The sequence below is a fragment of the Haliotis asinina genome, chromosome 6 (genome assembly GCF_037392515.1).
Source record: "Haliotis asinina isolate JCU_RB_2024 chromosome 6, JCU_Hal_asi_v2, whole genome shotgun sequence".
Taxonomy (NCBI): Eukaryota; Metazoa; Mollusca; class Gastropoda; order Lepetellida; family Haliotidae; genus Haliotis; species Haliotis asinina.
The window spans coordinates 48,598,986-48,622,404 of NC_090285.1; the positions used below are offsets into that span (position 1 = coordinate 48,598,986).

Consider the following 23,419-nt stretch of genomic DNA (forward strand, 5'->3'; position numbering starts at 1 on the left):
TGATGTGTTGTCTAGGAATTTTGAACACCCGAATAAAACAATGTTTTGTAATGATTAGATTTTGTGTCCGTGAGCAAGCCATCGGTCTCAAAGAAATCAAACGGTAGTTTTTGAAGACTGAAGTTGTCAAAATATTGTATTTCGATAACATACCGGTATAACACAGACACACTGCCTAAACGACAAGAACACCTACCTAACTGACAACTTTATTCATCTGGACAGAGAAAAAACATCAAGCTATAAAATAACCATGACAACAATTAGTTGCTGATTGTGCTACCTGAGCGGTATTACCAAAGTGTAATCACAAAGGTGTTGACGACAGCTCATTTCCAAGTATTTTCACACCACATATGCGTAAACCGCACGGCCGCGCATGATTTACGAACCACCAGTTAAACGAAAACAGATATTATCCACATATTGCATGACGTTTGTAACTATTTTCATATGTGCGTATACAAATTATCTGCAATATATCCGTTAAACGAAAACATAAATTATCCATATTTCACATGAAGTGTTCACCTATTTTCAGATGTGCGTTTGCGGATGATTTGAAATACACCCGTTTAAAGAAAACAGACAGGATCCATATATTACATGACGTTTGCAACCATTTTCATATCTGCGTATACAGAGGATTTGAGATACATCCGTTTAAACGAAAACAGAAATTATTCATATATTACATGAAGTTCTTACCTATTTTGACAAGTCTGCCGTGTGTATAGTATGACCCGTGCTTGATGGTCGTAGAGCAACGGACGTGGTGACAATATGTACACAATGTCAGCTGAGTCCGAACAGGATGAGGTGGGAGACGTATTTATAAGGATACTGAGAGGCGTAGTCAGACAGAAGCGTATATGTACGTAAATCACATAACGGATGCGGCCACAAAAACATCTTAAACATGTGACAGTTGAGCGATATATAGTTTTGCATGTTGAATGAAAAATAGCACTTCTCCGTGTCTTCACTTTTTCATAAACAACATGTGCTCTCTTGATATGCCCCCGGCAAAAGTTGGCTCGTAACGTTGTGGGGACAAAATATATTCAGGACATGATCAACAAGGTTTCCTGTTTATTTCACACGTTGTTTACATACACAGCTTTGAATTCCTTTTACACGAAGGAGCCCATTTATTTACATAATGCGTATTCAACAGAAAGATTAGAAACTTCGCACAACAAACAGGGTAAACGTCAAACGCACCTCAACTCCAGTGACTCTCAAGTAATAACGCTGTAACCTGTAACGGTGTAACCATTGTACCTCATAATGCTGTTTGGAACGGGTAACCAGCCGATGTCCTAAGTACTGTAGGAAATATACATAAAAAATAACGGTTTTTTCGCAATTTACAATTAACATCCAGTACTAGTCATGGGCTCACTTGCACAAAGCGAGCTTAGCCCTACGACTATCTTAAGCCTATGTTAGAGAAAGTGAGTTTCAATCATCGTAGTGCTAAGATCGCTTTGTGTACGTGGGCCCTGTTGATCATCGAGTGGTCATGCCACCTATATATTTTGAGACATGTAATACGATGGGCGATTTAAACTTTTCTTAACAATTTATGTCGTTTATAAGTGAGCGCGTGAAATATCTGTTACACTAAATTCGGCTTAACTACAGTCCTTGTGGGAGGGAGATAGGACATGTAGAAAAGGACTTTATTGAAGGGAGATTAGTGCCGACATGAGTTCTGCGAGTCCAAAGCGAATTTTTTTAGGAACAGACCATGACTTTGTGCATATTGGTGTGCAGTGATATTGTAGTGCAAACGACACTTTTATAAATGCCCATTTTAAAAAATAAACTTAGCTTCATTATAAACGATAACTGACGTAAACAGTAATAACTTCAATGGAGTCTCACCGTCACGATAAAGAGAAACAGGTATCAGGTTGAGAGATAGAGATATCAGGTAACACCAATCAACCAACCAACCAGCCAATCAACCAACCAACCAACCAACCGACCAACCGGCGCTTGCGTGTAAGTCTAGATTACATATTAACATTTTGTTAAGCTTTAGATGGAAAGCGTGAAGAGGGCATGGGGAGGCGCTTTAACCAGTAGGCAATGCAGCGTTTAAGAGTATACACATGGACAGGATATCTACCAGTTTCTCCGAGTACAATGTTATTTGGTGTAGACATTCGCAAACCAAGAAATCGTTTACATGCATAAAGTAATATCCTTTCCAAGCAATCATGTTTGTGAAAACCCCACTATTCTGACCCATACAATAATATTTGTAGTATTTTACAGTCGAATATTTTGAAGTAGACGTCATATGACAAGTCTTTAAAATTACAAAGGCATTTTGTAATAGAAACTAAGGCTTTCTTTGCCTCAGCTGAAGTGTCTTTGGCTGAGAGGGACCAGTTTAGAGTGCTGTTGAATGTTACGCCAAGATACTGGAAAGATGTAACAACTTCAAGCGTAGTGGATTTATATGTCCATTTTTCTGATTTTGAAAGGTTTGATTCTCTTTTAAAAACCATGATTTTAGTTTTATCAAGGTTGACATTTAGGGCCCACTTATTGCAGTAGGTTTCTAAAGCGTTAATCAGCTAAGATAAGATCTATAACCCTTTTGGGGAGGTAAACATCATTTTGTAACACTTTACAAATAAAATCAAGTCCTGCTGATCATCGAGTGGTCGTGCCACCTGTATATTGTGAGACATTTAATAAGATGTGTGATTTGACCTTTTCTATGGGCATCATACTCTTCTGCATATTTTAACATAAAGTTATTGCGAGAACCACAGCTGAGATGTTGATTTAAAGATAAGACATATCCAATTTACATTACAAGGAATAACATATCTTTGACATGTACCCAGGCAGCACATCTATTTCATGCCAGGTGAGTCGTTGGTCCGTCGTCATGTCTGCATGAGCGACCTAGTTGCCATCTGTAGTCTGATCTATTGTTTTCAGCTGCTCTTCGTACTTTTTTGTATGATTTTACGAGTAAACATGTTTCTGAATATCCTTTTGCGCATCCTACTGAGTGCCCAGTTAGGCCTATGAGGGTTATTTCGACACATGCTATTTGTCACTGTGTAAATTTTAGCGAAGACCATATAATAGATAATAATATGTATTATATGGTCTCTGATTTTAGTGATACAGAGTAACAACATAAAAACAAGGTTTTGTTCTGTTTCCGACAGTAGTTTAGGATTGAGGCACTAGATACGACTATTGAGGGGGACACACTGTTGCATCTTATTATTGCGGCAGCAATTGCTATACTGTTGTACTGGTAAACGCATATAAGATGATCCACGACCTGACAAATGACCCCAATTTGCATACTTGGGAACGCCCCCACAGAACGATCCACTTGAAACAAGAGGGAGACAGGTTGTCTGATAAATATCGAGAAGTTCATTTTCCCCGTGCGTTTCACGCATGAATTGTTATAGCATACTCGATTTGGGAACGGGTACAATCCCAACGAATTGAATCAACACAATATACTGAGCAAATATGTCTAGGACCACCGATCCATTTCACGAAGCAAAATTTTTTAACAAAATTGTTGAATATCTAAAATGCTTGTCAATGCCCCAATCGTCTATTTGTCTTCGTCTTAACTAAAGGTTAGCGTGGAATATCAGTATCTTATGCGTGAAATTGCAGTCTTATCATTCGAAGGAATATGCGGTGTTGATTTCATGTCACGGGTAGCATGTATTGCACGTGCATAATCATCAAGCTACCTGTAGCACCCAAGTGTACTCTCCCAATTCGTTGTACGCCTCTATCTCTTGTCACAAATGCGTTTAGTGCGCAGGATCGTCTAATATGTGTCTAGCAGTAATATGTCTTCTGTCCTTAACTTGTCTCATGTGAAGTCATTTCCCGGAGCAATGTATACGCTCGTACCTTGTATACTCACTCCTACTATTGATGCATGGAGAGGTTTTCGTTTCTGCCATTGATTAATTCCAATCTGAGACTCAACAATTCCAGTTCATCGTTCAATGCATCAATGCATCGTTACAGCCCTAACAGTTACCATCTAACGACACAGTTAATAATTTAGCAATTACGAGTAAAGATTATATTCACTGAGAAAATTTAGTTTTGTCACGTGTTTTGGCTAGGCAATGACTTTAACATTTTAATCTCGTGCGAAGTTCCGCGTCAGATCTGCAAAACGGGGCGTAGCGTTCGCACGTTGAAATGCCAGTCCGGGAACGTGTTGCTAGTGCGTGTAGGATTCTCATGATCATGATGTTTTATGGGACTACTGTCCAGTCTCTCGTTCTACAAAATCCTAAACATGAAGACCCAGTTAAGACACATACTGTTCCTCGAAACAACCTTATCTTATTATCAAGTTACGATCAGAAAAAGGGTATTCCGAGGCGACCTTAAGTAGTGAAAGAGTGAGTTTAGTTATACGCCGCTTTCAGTAGAATTCCGGCAATATCTTGGCGGATGACACCAGGAATGGGCTTAACACACTGCACCCATGTGTTGAATCGAACACGAGTCTTCGGCTATCGCGTCGACCCTGATCTTAAGTACATTGGGTTGAAATACATGAGTGTACTCATATCATTCTATGTATATATACACATGAGCATTAATTAAGCACCACCAAAAATAACTGTCGATTGTAACAAAAACGGATCAAAACAGAGAAGTCAACCAGTTATATCTAAATACACATCCAATTAGCATGAAATTCACGTGCTGACTCAAATGCATGCTTTTCATGCTAAAGTTCCGTCATGGTACAAGCGACTGAGGGGTATAACAAGGTGAAATGAAGTATTCTCATTGCTTTCTTACTGACGCATCAATAAGTGAACAGTGCTGAAACAGAACGTTTGGGAAAGGCTGAGGGAATACCAGATGGCAGACTATTGGTATGCATAACGCTGGTTTGTCCTGTCGCAGCATTGGGTCCAGATTGAATATCAATCACACTGTTTTTAGTCGCCTAGTAAGGAAACATGCGGCCACTGGTTACGTCAAGGATCGTCCACGATCCGAGAGAGACCACTCCCCGTGATGACCTTCCCCTAGGTCGCCTAGTGAGACGCGGGCCCATGACCAATGCCAAAGATCTCCGTGGATAATGGCGAGTAGGTGTTCGTCTCTCAACCGACACCATGCGAACGAGGCTCAGGTCCGCTGGACTCCGTGCACGTCGTCCAATCAGATTTCCCTTATTCACAACATTTGGCGTGGTGCAATCAACGGCAAAAAAAACAATCTGAGGACAAAAAAAGAGAAAGAAACTGGACATAGAAAAACGGAATCGTATTTGACACGAACCAATCCCTACCGAATCGCAAAAATGGGAGATTGAAAAAAAAACCAAATTATTTTAACACAAACAAAAACGTTGAACAAACACTCGTATCTGTAGCGAATCGCTAAAACTCACTCAACATGAAATGCAGGTGCATCATGAAATTGTGTATGGCCGTGAGCTTACGATTATGACTGTGGACTTATGACATGGTACTTAACATGTATTGCTTTAAGACACCACAGACAAAAAGAGAATGGGAAGACTGACAGACGTTCAACGACAAAAGGCCATCGGCGTTTACAAAGACGGGCATGAGACACGTAAGCGTGTCCAGACAGACCGTCTCAAACTCGATGCAACAATATCAGGAGCGTTCATGACAGACAATGGTCAGGCCGACCTAAAGGTACCACCGCACAAAGGATCGCTACAGTCGGTTGAGATATCTTCTTTCAAACACCATGGCAGCATCATCCACAGAAATCCAAATCCCTGTACTGTGACGAATCAGCGATCAAACGGTGTGCAATTGGCTATGCAAGTTTGCCAGAAAACCAGTTCAACGTTACGTCCCTTCGTCAGCAGTTGACCTTTCGGCACAATTTCGACCTCATAGTTGGCAGTGTTTGGCAGCACTTCATCCAGTAAAACAAAGCTCAGGTGTTACACAGGCCTTCTCTATCACCCGTCTTGTCCTCCATTGAACGTCTGTGGGATGCTCGACGTAATCCGCTACGTCAGACACAACAAGAACTGCAGACGGCACTTCAGCAATAGTGTCGAATCATTCCTCCAGACATCATTCGTCATCTTTCTTCTATGGGTCACTGCTACTAAGCTGTTGTCGATGCTCATAGAGGTCACTCCAGATATTGACATTTTACTCTTTTCAAAGTGGCTTCAAGGGCCCTCTGTGGTTTTACCAAACGCTTTCTGGTTAAATATGATTTGGAAATCTTTGTATTGATTTCACTGTAATTGTTCAATGATGGCGCTTTTCATCTAGACCATTTTCGTTGCCATATGTTCTCGATCCTTGTGGCGAAGATCGATGCTCATGATGTTGATCACCATATTATCTGGACCGCGATAAAGCTAGAATATTGATGAGTGCGGCGTTGAACAGCCAACCACAGCATTCAAGATCGATATTCATGCTGTTGATGACAGGATTGTCTGGTCCACACACGACTATTGTGACCGCCGTCATACAGCTGAAACATTGCTGAGATTTTATGATCGCTTCTTTCACCAACAGAATATATCACTACAGTGTGAAACACTGTTTCGGTGCAATAGATTCATACTTATAGTTGAATATGGCCACCACGAAATACCCAATATGAAGAAACTTTGTGCATATTCTGACATGCAAGGTGCTATTTTGAAGATTAACTTCATGTCTTGCAAATATGCAGTAGAAAAGTGAGTGGAGACAGTCTCTGGTCTCCGATGACTAAATGTTTTGTCTTTTTGTACTATACATTATACATGTCCAACTGAATGGAAAAGGAGCCCCATTTTGAATAGAGATTCTGACTCCGAGCCTCGCCTCACTTAGGGCTTTCACATTGCATAGAGAGGTGGTGGGGGGTAAAACGATGTGTATCACGGACCGTGATACAGATTATTGTAAATATGTTCAGTGACAGTGAAAATCATGACTGTGTATTTTTCTAAAACTGGTCCATCGGTTTATCAATGTGGATATGTCGGCTGTCCTGTAACGTCCCCCTCTAGCATCTCCTAATGGGTGGGGATGAGGGTTCTGCCTGGTGTTATTGTTCCTGACCTATACTGCTAGACTTAATCCTCACTTGTATTATGTATATATGGATGGTTACATCGAAAACGAATTTGTCCACTAATGTGGAAAACCAACATCAGACGTTGATGAATTGCACAAAAACCATGCAGCAGGTTGCTAAAAGGCATGTACAAATATCGCGCATTTGAACAGATGCGTTTTGGTGTAAAGTTTTGAAAAGAATTTGTTTTGAATTTGTTAAGAAATTTTCACTGTTTTTTATCATTAAATTTTCTTTACATCATGACAATAGATCAGTTCATTTGTAAAGTGCTCCTTTAAACAGACTGGAATATGTTGCAAAGCTTACTTTAGAACAGTTGACTGAAATAAGAAGCTACATTTAAACTAAAGAGTCTAAATTTTTGATGGGTAGTATATGTTATCTCAAAGTGAAGAAGAGGACGGTATGGTAGTGGTTAAAGCGTTCGCTCGTCACGAAGAAGACCCGAGTTGGATTCCCCACTTGGGTGTGGAGACATTTCCGGTGTCCCTGTTGTGAGACTGCGGGAATATTGCCAAGAGCGACGTACAACCCCTCTCACTCAGTCTAAGGGAAGGGAGTCGAGTGGCCTGTACCTAACACCATCAGCAATTACCTGATAATGTGTATATGGAAACTTTCACTATGCATTGTTATCTCCTTTTGATGAGAGGTAGTGTTATAGCATAACATGCGCCAGACCAAATATATTGTTAAATATTTCTGACCTATGTTTTCTCATCGTGGAGCGAAATGACGCAGTCGCGAGAGCTCCACTGCAAACAGATTGGTAGGTCTTGTCTGTCAGCCAGCAGGCAGAAGCGTACCTCAGAACACACCTCCCACCCGATCTGCCAAGTTCTTTACACCGGTCATTACAGGACTGCAAAAGGACCCCTGTTCCCCAGGAGCTCCAGCCAGATCACCTGCTCCAAGTCTCCCAGCAACCGCCTTCCACTTGGGGAAGGCAGACACCCCATCAGTAGACGACTACGGCGACTTCGTATGGCTGGCATCAGACCTTACCTTCACATTCGTGGAGTGACCTTGACCCACCAACACCGCAGGTTACAGTTGGCTCGAACTGTACGTCGGTGGCAGCGACTGGAGCCAAACTATGTCCATTTTAGACATAGTGCACCGTTGGTGGAGGCGGTGTCATGGTATAGGGCAGGAATTGAGATCAACAGAGACTTGTTGTTCATGGAAATTTGACTGCTCAAAGGTACAGAGACAAAATCTTGAGACCAGTTGTAACTATTTGTACGTCAACAGCTGAGGGGTTTGATCTTGCAACAGGGCAATGGTAGGCACGTACATGACTACCCAGAGTGAACACCCGACGTATTGCTCTGGCCGGTATGTATCCGAAAGAGCACGTCTGGGATCATCTTGATAGACAGTTGAGAATTCCTGCTGACGTCATCCGGCTACTCAATCAATTGAATACGTTTCATCTATTGATTAACATCATATGTGTCTTTCTTTCATAACCTTTTTGCTGAGATATGTAAAGGAGTATTATACGTCCCCACAGAAGAGATAAATCAGCAATTACTCAAAATATACAAGGGGCATGACCACCCACACAGAACTGCGTCCTCGACACATTCAGCTGTCAGTCAACACCAGCTCGCACATTCTGTATCTGGACAAGCCTCTCGTTTTTAGATGGGATGACGAGTACGAGTGTAATCCCCATAGTAAAGCTAAAAACAGCCATCGTATTCAATGTTTCAAAATATATAGTTGGCATGACCACTCGATGATTACCAGGACTGGATGTTATTTGTGAATTGTTATAACATGCCATTTACCTGTCCAGTTAATTCCACACAGGATTACCTTCTGTCAGCTGATATCTTAGTCCCCACCCCAACCACAGTCTTTTACACCCGTCCTGACACACCGATTGAGACGACCGCTCCAGCCTTTTTCTTTTTACAGCGACACTGAGACCCCATGGTAACTAGATCCTTGTTCGTTTCAGTATTAAAGTTCATTATTTTTCACGTCAGCTATCGTTTGTTATGAAGCTATCTTTATTTTTAAATAGGCATTTAAAAACTTTTATGATGCTATAATAACGCTAATTTGCATTAAGCCGTGGTCTATTTCAAAATTTAATAAATCTCTTTGGACTTAATAACAAACCTGCATTGCTCAATTCTGCCCTAATCTCTCCTCTGTAATGTTCTTTGACAACGTTTCCAATCCCCCTACCACACTCAACAATATCCCATCTATGTGGCGGCGGTATGTATATAAATGAGTCTGGATCAGACTATCCAGTGACCAACAACATTGAGCATCAATTTGCGCAAATGGGAACCAGTGTTTCAACCAAGAAAGCGAGCCTGACCATCCGATACCGTTAGTCGCCTCTTACGACATGCATAGTAGCCTTTTATTGCAAGCATGGATTGCCGAAGGCCCGGACCTTCACGGGTCCCTACTACTGACACCTTATTGAACCAGGTACTTCACACTGTCACAAATTAATTTCATAAACCGTAGAGCAATCAATTGTTGTTTCTATTTCCAGCAGTACTTTACGTGCTTATTATGCTACCCAAGTGAAATCACAAAGGTGTTGATGACAGTTCATTTCAAAGTAATTTCCCTGTGCGTATACAGATGCTTTGCAATGCATCTGTCAAACGAAAAAAAACCGAAAATCACATGAAGTTTTTACCCATTTTGATACGTACGTATACTGATGATTTGCAATACATCCGTTTAAAGAAAACAGAAATTGTCCATATTTCACATGACGTTTTTTTCCCATTTTCAGATTTGCGTATGCAGAGGATTTGCAATACACCCGTTCAAGCGAAAACAGAAATGATCCATTACATAAAATTCTTACCTATTCTGAGTAGTCTGCGACGTGTTTAATATGACTCGAGCTTGATGGTCGGAGGGCAACGCACGTGGTGACAATATGTAAACAATGTCTGCTGAGTCTGAAGAGGTTGATGTCGTTTGAGACGTATTTATCAGGATACACAGAGGTGTAGCCAGAAAGGAGCGTATATGTTCGTAAAGGGGTATCCCGCCAGGTGGACACTTGTTCCAAATAACCCCATAGAGAGGTGCGCCAGGCCGAGTTGACGGTATTTATTGAAGTTCTTCACATCAACTACCATTGTTGTGACAGTATGGGGGTCGTCTCAGATCAGGGCGGGTTTAGTAAGCTCAATCTTATGATTTCAATAACACCATTTCAGTGAGTTCTAGCTCGTGCTTTAATTAACCATTCACTGAATGTACTGTTGTGAACAGTTTTCATGCAGAGTACAAACAGAGGGATGATATATTTACCAAACCATCCGCAATCATGGCTAACGCACAGGGAAAACATAAAGGTCACATACAGCGGAAAATTTGCAGATAGTGACACCTTTTGGTAAGAACTTACAGTAACAAATTATCAAAAATACAGATTCAATCGATTCACTAATTTCACCCCAACTCTCCGAGAAAAAGTGGTTTCAGCAGCTGCGTTGCGCTGCGCCCATAATGCTTGCGCAGTGATTAGGTACGCGCTGCTTGAACCGGGAAGACGACTCGTGAGAACACAGCAAGTGATGCTGTCTGCTAGGTGCGTCGTTTGGAGGGATGTAAACCCAAGTGCAAAATATTGCACTTTGGATTCGCGATTGTACGCTTATAATTTTGTTTATTTGTTTATTGACAATCGGCAATGTATATTGTATGTCACAATTAAGCGATAATTATGTTCTGAATATGTTTTTTTTTATGTCCGGTTGCATGTGACCTTTAAGCTTATCCCGCCCCACCGTGGATGGAGAATATTAGTTCATCAAGGATACATATGTTCATAAGCAATATGAACAGACATTCCTGGCAGCCTGGGAAAGTATTTTGAAGGCCTTGACCTGCAGGTCTGTCAACAGTAAACATGTTGACCAAACAAAGAACAGGTTATCACCACCAACTTCTAGACATGGATCTTAAAGTAGGACGTAGTTTCATTCAACTTTTAAAAATATTTTACAAATAAGTTTTTGTATCGTAATTATAATTATGTTTAAAAACAACCTCTAATGGCACTACAGACAATACATTTTCAATTCTCTTTACCAGGCGAAAGAGATCCTGTAGTCCGTTAAGGGCTTACAGCCAAGTCCACCATCCCCTACTAGCCTTGTATCGTCAGAAAAGTGTATGTTTGAAAATGGAATAGAGCAAGCAAACCCTTTTCCAGTGCCTCAGTGGAGGGAAAAGTTCTCCAAAGAAGAGGAAATACTGAAATCTGGGCACATTGTTGTTGACTCTAAACTTCACTCCAATGCAGTCTGTGGACAAAGTGGTTGTTTGTTTGCACTTTGAATAAATGCATGTAATGTGATTGAAATAGGTTATAAACTATGGTGGATTGATTGTAATATTATGAATAAATGAACGAATGTACGATAATTTTGTCAACCGTAAATAACGTTTTTGTTGCTGACATGTCCCCCAGATTTTACGACTGACTGCCCACTAACGGATGCGACCAATAAAACCGTCTGACCACCCGATCCCGTTGAAATATTCACACGGTTCACTATTTGTCACGAGGGGGAAGTGCAGAGAAAGGGAAAGCCAGGTGTGCGAGAAAGAATGAAGACAGCACAGCACAGGTTAATGAATAAATAACTTTCTCGGCACTTGTGCCCGTGCTTCTCGAACACCAGTACGATGGTACTAGATCGGTGATTTCATCACAGCTTGAAATGTCAACTAGCTAGTTGTTACCTTAGTTGATATTGTATATCAGCCTTTTGATGAGAGTTGAGATGAGAAAATATAAGGCAATAACCATTTTTATAGCACTGTTTACAGAGTACTCGAGCATAGTCTCCCAAAATAGTTACCTTGAATATCATTGATCACCCATAGTTCAAAGTGCAAGATCGAAGTGATTGCTGATCATGATCTGCTAGACTGGTCAGTACCCATGGCATAGTAAAATGCGATCAGACATTTCATGCGAGCATAGCGCTGGTTTTGAAGGCCATGTCATTTTCGCATTTGGAATGGCTAGTTGATTTAAACACGGTGTTAACCGCTGGTGTACATGTAGTAAACGGTTGAGTAGTGACAGGTGGTGTAGTGGCTGGTGATCACGTAGTCGGAGTGGTGTATTGGGAGTTGTTGTAGTCGTGGTGGTGTAATGAGACGTAGGGTAGTCAGGGTCCTGTAGTGGGAGTTGGTGTGGTCGGGAAGGTACAGTGCGACTTGGTGTGGTCGGGGAGGTGTGGTGCGACTTGGTGTGGTCGGGGTTCTGTGGTCGGGGTTCTGTGGTGGAAGTTGGTGTGGTCTGGGTGGCGTAGTGGGACTTGTGTGGTCGGGGTTCTGTAGTGGGAGTTGGTGTAGTGGGAGTTGGTGTGGTCGGGGTTCTGTAGTGGGTCAGGGGTGGCGTAGTGGGACTTGGTGTGGTCGGGGTTCTGTAGTGGGAGTTAGTGTGGTCGGGGAGGTGTAGTGGGCGTTGGTGTGGTCGGAGTGGTGCAGTGTGACTTGGTGTGGTCGGGGTTCTGTAGCGGGAGTTGGTGTGGTCGAAGTGGTGTAGTGGGAGTTGGTGTAGTCGTAGTCATGTAGTGAAAGATGGTGACGTGGTTGTGGTGTTGAAGGTGTTGGTGGAGCAAAGATGATGTAGTATACAAGCCACGAAAATTCAAAATCGGAAATGTTCACAGAGTTACATTTTTCGCTGTACTCGTGACAATAGTTTTGTTCAACGTTACGATATTTTTGCGCAATTAAATACAGTTCATGCGTAAAAAAAGTGCCTGTAAACGGTACCTTTTAACAGTATGGAATATTTTGCAAAATCTAGTTTAGAACAGATGACTGAAGTAGGTGTCTACATTGACACTAGCGAGTGTAAACTTTCGATGTTTAGTATAGATGTTGGTCTTGAAAGGTTCATCCTGTCGTTGTTCAATCAGAGACACGGGCCCTTGTCAAGATCAGTACAGTAAGGTCGACAAACAGTTTTCGAAAGCTACTTAGGAACCGGCCACTTACTATAGGGGTAATCAGTGGAAGTCTGTCTCTTAAGGGAAGCTTCCATTGTATAATAATTATAATTATGTATAGTGCATTTAGTCAGGCATGGTCTATGATTATACGTAGCATGCTTAACTACATCTGTGAAAAGCAGTAAAAATAAGTCATTACAGTGTGTTCAATAGTTAACCCAAACCTTCTCTCCCACGCCTTAAGAAATGGCCGTGACCATTGCTGCTGCGTTTAAAGAGGTCACGTGCAGTTTTTTCAATCGCGAAAACACACCATCGTGCCGCACGTGCACGTGGCTTTCCCCGGCAGTATATTAAGCTGTGACGACAACCCTGCATGAGACGGTCCGAGTTTGAGCTTTCATTTGTTGCGGTGAGTGTTTATAATCTGTTAATTGTTAATCGTGGAAAGGATTTCTTAAATTTACAAGCAAAATGTTAACTTTGAGATTTTAAAAGCGTAAGTGACTGCATTCTCTGAATTTTTAGCCTCGTTACAGTTCCATTTATTGAAATTGCGCACCATGGAATAATGCAATAGAAAGGAGACACTTTTGTACACACGGTTAACAAATGAAATAGCATTGAGCAATAATACTTTCACATCATCAAAAGCATGTACCTGCGAAACAGTCGTGCAAAATGCGCTGCATTGGTGGAGCAAAATGTTAAAATTAAGGTTGTAGCCACTTTTGGACAGAGAAGCAATGTTCATTAAGATGTATAGCCATCATGAGCACGAATGCAAGCTTCTACATGCAAGATCCGACTACATGTGTGAAAAATATGTTGTACATTAATGCAACACATTTTTGCATGTTTCTGAGGGTGCCTGTATTCTGGTGTGATTTTTTTTTTTTATGTAATGAGATAAATCAATTTGCCGATCGCTAAATGTTATGTATTCTTTGAACATTTTATCGTTCAGTAATCTCTGCCGGCAAAAAACGTTATCGATATTAATAACTGAAACTATTTCACTGAAACTACCTACTGTTTAATTTTGGGTGAGGAGTACATTTCATGCTATTCGTTCAAGTTATGAAATCCTAAAAATACGTGAAACTAATTGACTTTCTTCACTCGCCAAATTGAGACAGGTTTAGTCTGGATAATTAGGTAACACATTCGAAGTTACACAAGAGGCTTTTGTATGTATGAACAAATCATCGGATTTCTGCAACGTGCATTCTTCAAATTAACTGACATTCATCCGACTGTCTTAACGGAAAAATATTTTTTTGCAGCCAAAAGGTGAAAATGGCAGCAATTTTCCTTGTTCTTGGCTTCATAGTAAGTATGTCGAAGCAGGCCCAATTACGTATGTACCTTACCCAGACGTATTAGTTCATGCTGTCGAAGTGGGTTTACAGGCTCGGCCTTGATATTTGTTTGATCGACGGATGGCTGCAATTGAACTCTCAAGCGACTAACATGCTTCTGGTGCGCTGAAGTAGTCTAATGGTTAAAGCCGTAGGACATCACGGCGTAAACGGGGTTTGATTCCCCTCATGATTAAAATGTGTGAAGCCATTTCTGTTGTCATCCGCCGTGATTGTTGGAGTATTACAGAAAAAGGCACAAACAACTCGCTGAACCCATGCTTATAAGGGCCAGTGATCGACTGGTTGTGCTGTCATTGTGTCAGGGTTAAATAGGTCTGTACTTTGAGAACTGTATGCTCTACATTAATAGGTAACAGCCATCTTGTAGCAGAATCATTGCCCACTGACATTCCAAACGGTTGCCATGGCTTGGTAAATGAAGGTGTTGTTGGTAATCGCAAAACATTTCCTTTAATATTTCATTTCCCATGCCGGACATGCGATGGGTTTGCCTTGTGGACATGTAACGCATCGTAGGTGGCGCCATGGTCCGGGTTCGATTCCCCTTATGTCAACAGTGTAGCGCATTTCCGGGATCCCCGTTTGACATTGGGAGACTGCTAAAAGCGGTTTATACTCTACCAGTTCACTTCGGTAAGACTAGAGTGGAGAGGCATTCAACATGTTTTCGTTCACTCCACTACATTCCTAGTTTCGTATGTTCATGTGTATCCGTATTAATGAAGCTTTGTTATGTGGTCATGCAGGCTACCGTCCAGGCCGTTGTACCTCCGGGCTATGTATTGGACAGTAAGTAACGCCACTTTATTTCAACATTTAGCATTTACTTTGTAGGATGTCGGCAGAATGTGTACATGAATACATCGTTGGGACAAAGTTGAGTAGTAACATCTCAGGTCAGAAACCAAACATGATATAATCTTTAAAAAATGGGGGGAACTGTACTTTTAAGGTACGATTGTCTGAATCGGGAGATATATGGGATTGAATCAATGATGCAATAATAATGTTTTGAGAATGCATCACCACGTGAATTTCATTTAAAAAAAATCTGTTCGTTCAGTTATCCCCCTTAGGTGACCGAGTATGACCTGAAAATTTCAGGTTTACAAATTTCAGGTTTACAATTTTCAGTTAGTGTGATTTGGCCCTGAAACGCTGAGCATGCACAGATGCAAGAAAATTATTGGGAAAAATAATCTGCAGTGATTTTTATCAACCTGCCTGATGAACGTCAAGATTCATTCCCCACGTTGCCCACGTGCTTTCCATGTATTGTTTGCGCGTGGTGCTCACGTGAAATTATGCTGCATTCACAAGATAAATGTCATTGTAACGTTCCTCAATGGGTTTCTTTCTACCAGACGTCGACTTTCAGGTTCCCCTAATTTCTTTTGGAAGAGCATATGTAGCCTCGGCAAATCTACAACTTTTGAAGGTGTCTCGGAGGGGTTGTGTCATTGTCTCCGTCTGAACCCCCACTTCGCCCCCGGATCAGTCAGTGTAGCGACAATCATTCAGATTACCGTAGTTCTATATTTCATAGTACCCTGCAACATGTTTCACTTTCTCGTAGTTAGATTGGGTAATAATTGAATTCCATTTAGTATTAGAATCGGTGGAGGTCGCATCGTGGGTAAACATTAGCTCGTCACTCTTGGTCCCGGGTCCAATTCCACCTCGATGTACAATGTGTGAAACCCATTTCTGATCCACGGCGTAAAACTGAACCATTTACAGTGGGTATTGGTAGTGTAGCGTTAAACTGATGCTTGTGATTTCAGTCGAACCAGATTGTGGAAAAAATGGTATCGCCGACGCAACAATAAATCTGTTGTCCGATTATGAAGCCGAGGCTAAAGCCTTTTGCGCAGGCAATAAGGAAGTCAGCTTCACCTCCAATGATGGCGTGTACTTCACCTTGCCCGTGTCCTATCCAGTCACTGGTGGGGGATCTTCAACCTGCAAATTTGTGGTTGGTATCTCTTTATAATACAGAGCGATACATTATGTATGTTTCTCGTAAACTTCTAGTTTTGAAAGGTCGCACGTGCACCATTTAGAGAAGAATTGCATCTAACAATGCTTAATCACGGCGTACGGCTGTTTATTTTACTTTATTTTTATTTTTTGTTGGGAAGGGGGGATTATATGGGAGGTTATTTTATGTCAAGTGTCACGCAACTTGACAAGGCTAAGCGTCTTTCTGACACGTAAAGATCCGGGATTAGAACTGATCTGCAGCCACCCATACTTGCTTACTTGGTTGACACGTCGTTGCAACCGTATTGGTAGATCGATGCTCCTGCTGTTGATCGATGGCTTTTCTGGTTCAGAGTCGGTTATTTCCATATAGCATAAATATTTTGCTGAAAGAACTCCCTTGCTTTAACCAGTAAAGCATGTTTTGGTGGATGGTGCGTCCGAAAATGGATCACAAGTGGCACTTATATTGCCCGGCAAGTTAGTCTGAAACCTTACCACAGTATACTGCCTCACAATCTGCATCGAGGCGTTCTAAAGGTGATGGTCTATTTTCTTCCAGAAAAAGAAAGATGCATTTGTTTACACAATTCTGGTGATTGTGGCATTCGGCAGCCCTGGTAGCAGGCTGCACCAGACCGATGAACGATACACAATCACCTGCTCCTACCAACCTGGTGCCAAGAAAGAGAGCTCGCCCATTAAGGTTAAGCCTGGGTAGGTTGCTCGAGGATATACACAGTACCTAGCATTTAGGACACGTTTCCCCTACCCGTCGAGTGCATTACCACTCATCATGACCACACTCTGATATGTTTTGTGTTAATTTTAACATTAGAAAACCCTATTCTCGCACTTATACTGAACACCGGAGCGTTGATTTCAGCTTGCATACACCAGCCGCCTAAACAACGAAACTTTTCTCCAGTATGAAAACCCTAAAAAGGGTTTATCATCAGAAATGAATATTGCTGCCTAAATTTCACTTTAATAATTCATTGCTTTTCTGCAATTTCTACCAACCACAACATCCCTTAAAACAATGCTACCTCACGCCATCTAAAATGTCAATACTATAAAGGTAAATTGTATTGCAATATATTGCGATTGAGGTATCCGTGCTCTGATATAATTGCGATGTATTGGAAACTAGTTTTGACAATAACATTAAATGTGCATGCACATCATATTTCGACATATGTCCGGAAACAAATGTTACTGTTCTTATAAGGTTGTAATCTCAATTTTGGTTGTCATGACATCTGTCTTTCTGCAGTTTCAATATGCGTTTATCCTTATATAGCAAAGGAAAACATGTCTATTCAAATGTGTATATATTTGATTTACAAAGTTGTATTTACATGTAACAACTTCATATCATACCTGCAAGTATTGCAATACTTTACGTTTGAAAACTAATGCGATATACCGGTAATACCGTGCAGCTTGACCTATTCAACTCAATACTAATACATTGCTTGACAGTGTCACGTGTTGGGTCTATTGTGTAGGGATGAACTTTGTCAGTAGATTGTCATTTCCGAATAGCCAAGACAAGGTCGCCGTTTGGCATCTCGATAGAACGTTTTTTTAAAAGGCTCCAGATGGTTTAATGTTTCCAATGTCTGCGTGCTTCACACCGACGCAACAATATAACATTTCTTGCCCCCGCTTTAGCCCTTTGTGCCAGTTGACCTCCCGGATCATGCATGTATAAAGTAGCATGTATAATAACAAGCTGTAATACGATCTTTCTGACAATAAACGTGCTATTTTTATCTTGACAATGTAATTTTCCAACCTTCCTCCCATTTGTCCAGTGCTGTTGCTCCAAAGGTAATAGAGGGAAATACGCCCCCGAAGAGCCCATCTGTTATCCTCATGTACCTTGTTGACGTCATCGGCAGGAAGATTTCAGGATCAGTCAGTGCCGGCAAGAGCGTCCGTCTGAAGGCCGTCACCCTTGGTGAGTATAATCACATGCAATACGTCCCAGAACACAATTTGCGTACACCGTATGTTGTGCGCCATAGTCTTCATCAATGTTTTAGTGGTTTGTTGGTTTTTTTGTTAATCAGTGAAAACGATTCTGGTACAAATTAGTTTTTTAGATGTTTCATAAGGCGATTTGACATCAGTATCAAGATAAAAGTAGTATCATATTCGAAGAAAATGACTCTATACCTTTTTTATTTAATAAACCAGAAAGCCACACCTCTTTTGGAGATTCACCCCTGTGGCATACTTCTTACGACAAACTCGTGTATTACGTTGCCCTTGTATTGACCTTGTGGTTCCTTACCCATGAGGTCCAGCTTAGAATATTGGCTTTCAGTAACCCATGCTTGTAAAAGGTGACTCACGGGATCTGGTGATCAGACTCGCTGACTTGCTTCACACATCATCGGGTTCAAAAACCGGGTCTTGTGGTGTTCACTGGACTGTCTGTTCCAGACTATTTATTTACAGACCGCCGCCATATACCTTGAATATTGCGGAGTGCGACATAAAACTAAACTGCTCCTTTGATTCCTTACCCATGACAAACTCTTCGTAGTAATCGGATCCTCACCAGTATCTACTACTTTGCGTAACTGGGATGCAAACCCATCCCTTTCACCTTAGCAGGAACCTAAAAGCTGCACTGCCCATTTCTTTTCTGTACCTTTCTGAGACTTTCCTGCTGTGATATTCAGAAACTGACGCTTGCAAAAACAATTGATAATTTCCCGTTATTTTCCTCGCTAGAAGCATCAGTTCATCTGGTAAACTGTTCACTTGGTCGAAATCCCGCTCTAGGTTTTGTAACCCCCCCCCAGCGATTCTTTATCCAAGGAACATTTTCCAAAGGTATTTGCATGTTTTGTCCCCTTACAGACTGTCAAAATTGCCACCTGCAATACTTCCATTCAACAACTTCGGAAAATGTATTTTGAGTGACAAAGACATTGCACAAAGAACCCCATTTGCTCGACATGATTTCAAATCAGAAATGCATGCAGTAAAATATTCAGGGTTTTTTCTATGCCTCCAATGAGCAACATCCCCGCGGACAGATGGTGTTTACAGCGCGTGTATCGTGCAATCCATGCTACCCAGATGCAGGACTCCAATATTGCTGTGTTCGCTTAGCCAGTGTATGATTTTATTTTTACGCGCAATAAACTAGTGAGTTTAGTTTTAAGCCGCATTCAGCAGTATTCCAGCAATATGGCTGCTCTGTAAATAATCGAAATCACCAGAACATCCTGTGACCAACAACATGAGCATCGATCTGCGCATTTGGGAACCATTGACATGTGTCAACAAAGTCGACGAGCCTAACAACTCGATCGCGATTGTCGCCTCTTGCAAGCACCCGATCGCGACAGTTGCTTCTTACAAGCAAAGTCGCCTTTATGGCAAGCATAACAATAAACTAAGTCTGAGGAGGATATTACTAAACTTCTTTGAAAAACAGTCAAGTACTAATTATTTGGAATTTTCTAACAAGTTTTTTGTTTGCATGCATGTTTATATACTTTAGTAATATTGCACTAGATAAATACTGAAAAATATAAACTGTCAACACCATGTATAACATCTCAAAATAAACGGTATGCTCAAAATTTGAAAGGTCAAATTCTTGCGATAAATGCCTGTGCCAAAAATATAAAGAATAGTTGTAAGTTAAACAGAAATAACGAATATAAATACGCGTTCATACTGTGACGTCCCGTCGCATACAGTATGCGCACAAACAACGGTATCCAATATCTTTAATGGCATGGCTAATGCTTTCTGTAGCCCATGTCTTACCACAAACCATTTTCCGTCCAGGACCTGCTGACAAAGGCCTAAGGCCGGAATCTTGCGATGCTTTGAATTCAAAGGGTGGTAGACTTTCAATTCTGAGATCAGGGTAAGTAGAAAGTTTTCTGTATGTCATTACACTAAGGTAACACTCCACACATTTGTGCACGTCCAACTTGTGCACGTCCAACTTGCTTTAGGTCGGTAATGACAGCTGCATCTGTAATATGTACTGTTTATATCAGGTTACATTAACTCCACTAACCGGATCTACAAATCATTTCTATAGTCTTGCATGTCTTAATATCTCAAGCAAATGCTCGCGATATTTTCTACAGTCCGTTTAGCTCGAAACTAGACAGATGAATTGAAACATCTGAACCTAATGGAACATTAAGAAAAAAAATACTGTAACACTTATCATAATCAAAACGTCACAAAAACTCGGAATGCTTTGCCCAATCTTTATATAATAAAACTGAGTAACAAATCATGACATTGACATCACGATTTGATATCGAGAAAGGGACGGCCAGATATTTAGATAAGCACAAGAACAAGTGATCAGTCGTACATTCATCAACCTCTGCTGTGACACCCTTTTCTCGCAGACCCGACTGTCCCTTTCTGTGCACTCCTTCCTCATATAATAGTGAACTCTATCAATACCTTTCATTTAGGGCCAAAACCCTGTAAAATAAACATGTCTTTCGCCGTTTGCATACAGTATATTTAATTTTAAAAATTTATTATACTTTTCATTTCAACGGTCCACCTTCAGGTTAAATGGACTGTAGAAACCCAGCTCTTGAAAGAAATTCTTTTGTTTCCACAGTAATCACTTCAGAAAACGGCATACATATACTACAATATACTACATTGATCAGCAGCTGGCGTCGTAATACCTTTCCCCAAGGTCTTTACAAATTGTGCCTCTTGCACAACTACTAATCAGGTGACAAATCTCGCTGATTTCGTTCAGGCACGATAAAGTACATCCTACTTCTGTACATCTATGCTGATCTTCCTTGATAACCAACTCCCCTGATCGTGACTCGATTTCCAAACCACCTTCTCATACCTACACTGTCGCCTAATACGGCGTTAAACACAACCCGTGACATATTCGTATCATTCCAGTTGTGGAGACGGTATGGTGTTGAAGCAGACACAAGGCTTTAAAACCCTTGGCAAGAGAACCTACAGCGACTTCTTCAAAGTTTTTACGGTTAACGGAGATCCACAACTCAAGTTTGAATGCAACTTCACGGTCTGCTCCAAAAAGTGCAACGGCGTAAGGCTAAACATCCTCCTGGCTCTATGCGCCGTACTTCCATCGAATATATTTAAATTGCGAAATGCTCCAACATTTATATCCACTGTCGATTTGTATGCCCTTGTCACGTTACTTCAACCCCTTTCGAAGCTGACAAATTGCACATCCAGGTAGCGACAGCATTTGTAGATTTCCTCAACACTTTTCAAATGTTTTCACTTTCACATTTTAGCCGTCCTGTTTTCCTAAAGGCCGAAAACGCAGAGAACAACCAGGTAATCTACGAAGTAACCAAAACGTAAGGTTGTAATGCTCCTGATGCTTAGTAACAGAACTATTCCTTAACAACATCCATTTCTTGTTCTGCTCGACTGCAGTTGCTCAGATGTTTATCTCCATATAAACAGATAAATCATATGTATCACTACAACTTGGACGTCTTGCAACGACGGAATACCACCCCTTATTTGCAAACCATCCACTGGTCATGTTTAGTTAAATGCCACGCATGAACTCGTCCCATTCAGTTTCATGCAGAAATGAATTGGTTAGGCTTTTTCCTACACATTGCTCCTCCATCACGAGGCAAAATTGTTTTCAGAATTCTCTTTACACGTATCCTTTGACTAGTACACATTTTGTGATGCGTTTAATCTTAATCCACGATTCAAGCTCAGGGATAATCTTTCTCATGTCGAGTATCAGAATGACCCGCTGTAAGCGCCTTTGCAGTTCAAGTCTTTATTACCGTAAGGTCAATGTCGGTCATGGCTTCTGTGTGTGTGTATATATATATATATATTTCTTTATTTTTCTTCAGTGGGAAGTCTAGCAAGCTACCTGTGGAACTCCCGTAGTACTGCCATGACGGACGTCTACACATTGAACGGTGCTGCGGTAGACTTGCCAGTTTAACAACGCGAAGCTCCTCGGTCACGTTTCCCACGTAAACAGTAATTCGTGTAACCGGGTTTTATTTGGTGACTGGTAAATAAAAACAGAAACTAATCTTGATTTGTACTTGTTAAAGAAACGGATTTGTTATCTTAGATATAGTGTCATTGCAACCGAACGTGCCATGGACTGATAACCATTGTTCCCAAAAGGACTGTATTAATCACGCCTTCACTAGCTCGATCGCACTGTCGGACACAAATCCTTTTTTTTTTTCTCCGACATATTTTTGCACTAGCCTAAAATGAAACGCATACATAGGCCATATAGATGTGGGGTATTTTCTCCTGACCTAAAACGGTAACAACGAAAGGCTGTATCTACCTTCTGCGAAAGCCTGTGAAGAATTTCGATAGGTATTATCTGATCGATGTTTGTCGTAACTAATGGCATTAAGTGGTCCATCCTCGCTGATATTTTTTAAGCACTCCTCGGCAGGCAATACACATGTTCGACAATACAACTCATGCCGAGAGTAAGATTCTACTACAGCCTTCTTTACGTTTTGTCCCCCCCCCCCCCCCATCACACACCAGTTGGTTTAGTGCCTTCTTCCCTGTATAGGAGTTGACGTTTGTAGTCAGTGGCAGTATAACGGCCATATCGTACCTTAAGAGTTATACAATGATCCGTGGACGTACATATACCATCTCTTCAGCCATTTGCAAATGGCTGAAGAGATGGTATATGTACGTCCACGGATCATTGTATAACTCTTAAGGTACGATATGGCCGTTATACTGCCATTTACAAATGGCTGAAGAGATGGTATATGTACGTCCACAGTACAGTCGGCATACAAAAACAACAAATAATATACTATTAAAAATGTGTGTACAGCTAAATTGTCTTGGAAGGTTAGGGGAGTTACTTCCATCTAACCTATGAGGAACAAGAGGGGTTAGAAGCCTTAACAATCCTCTAGACATGTTACGACATCTGAAATA

The 23,419-nt window shown here is 41.1% G+C and overlaps 1 protein-coding gene across 1 annotated transcript; it reads left to right on the forward strand.

Moving 5' to 3' along the window:
- The first annotated feature begins 12,365 nt into the window (after nt 1-12,365).
- Nucleotides 12,366-22,526, forward strand: LOC137286481 (vitelline envelope sperm lysin receptor-like). The gene is made up of 10 exons (XM_067818372.1): nt 12,366-13,494; nt 14,369-14,414; nt 15,214-15,256; nt 16,252-16,442; nt 17,013-17,167; nt 18,271-18,416; nt 20,270-20,351; nt 21,383-21,536; nt 21,751-21,793; nt 22,339-22,526. The coding sequence occupies exons 2-10, from the start codon at nt 14,382-14,384 to the stop codon at nt 22,431-22,433; spliced, it is 942 nt and encodes a 313-aa protein (XP_067674473.1). The 5' UTR covers nt 12,366-13,494; nt 14,369-14,381; the 3' UTR covers nt 22,434-22,526.
- Nucleotides 22,527-23,419: the final 893 nt, after the last annotated feature.

What these genes read in the sequence shown, in the direction of transcription:
- LOC137286481 (XM_067818372.1), top strand. Translation starts at nt 14,382, where the DNA reads ATGGCAGCAATTTTCCTTGTTCTTGGCTTCATA. An exon ending in CTTCAACCTGCAAATTTGTG is followed by an intron (nt 16,443 to 17,012) that starts GTTGGTATCTCT and finishes ATTTTCTTCCAG; the next exon opens with AAAAAGAAAGATGCATTTGT. An exon ending in AAAACGCAGAGAACAACCAG is followed by an intron (nt 21,794 to 22,338) that starts GTAATCTACGAA and finishes ATTTTTCTTCAG; the next exon opens with TGGGAAGTCTAGCAAGCTAC.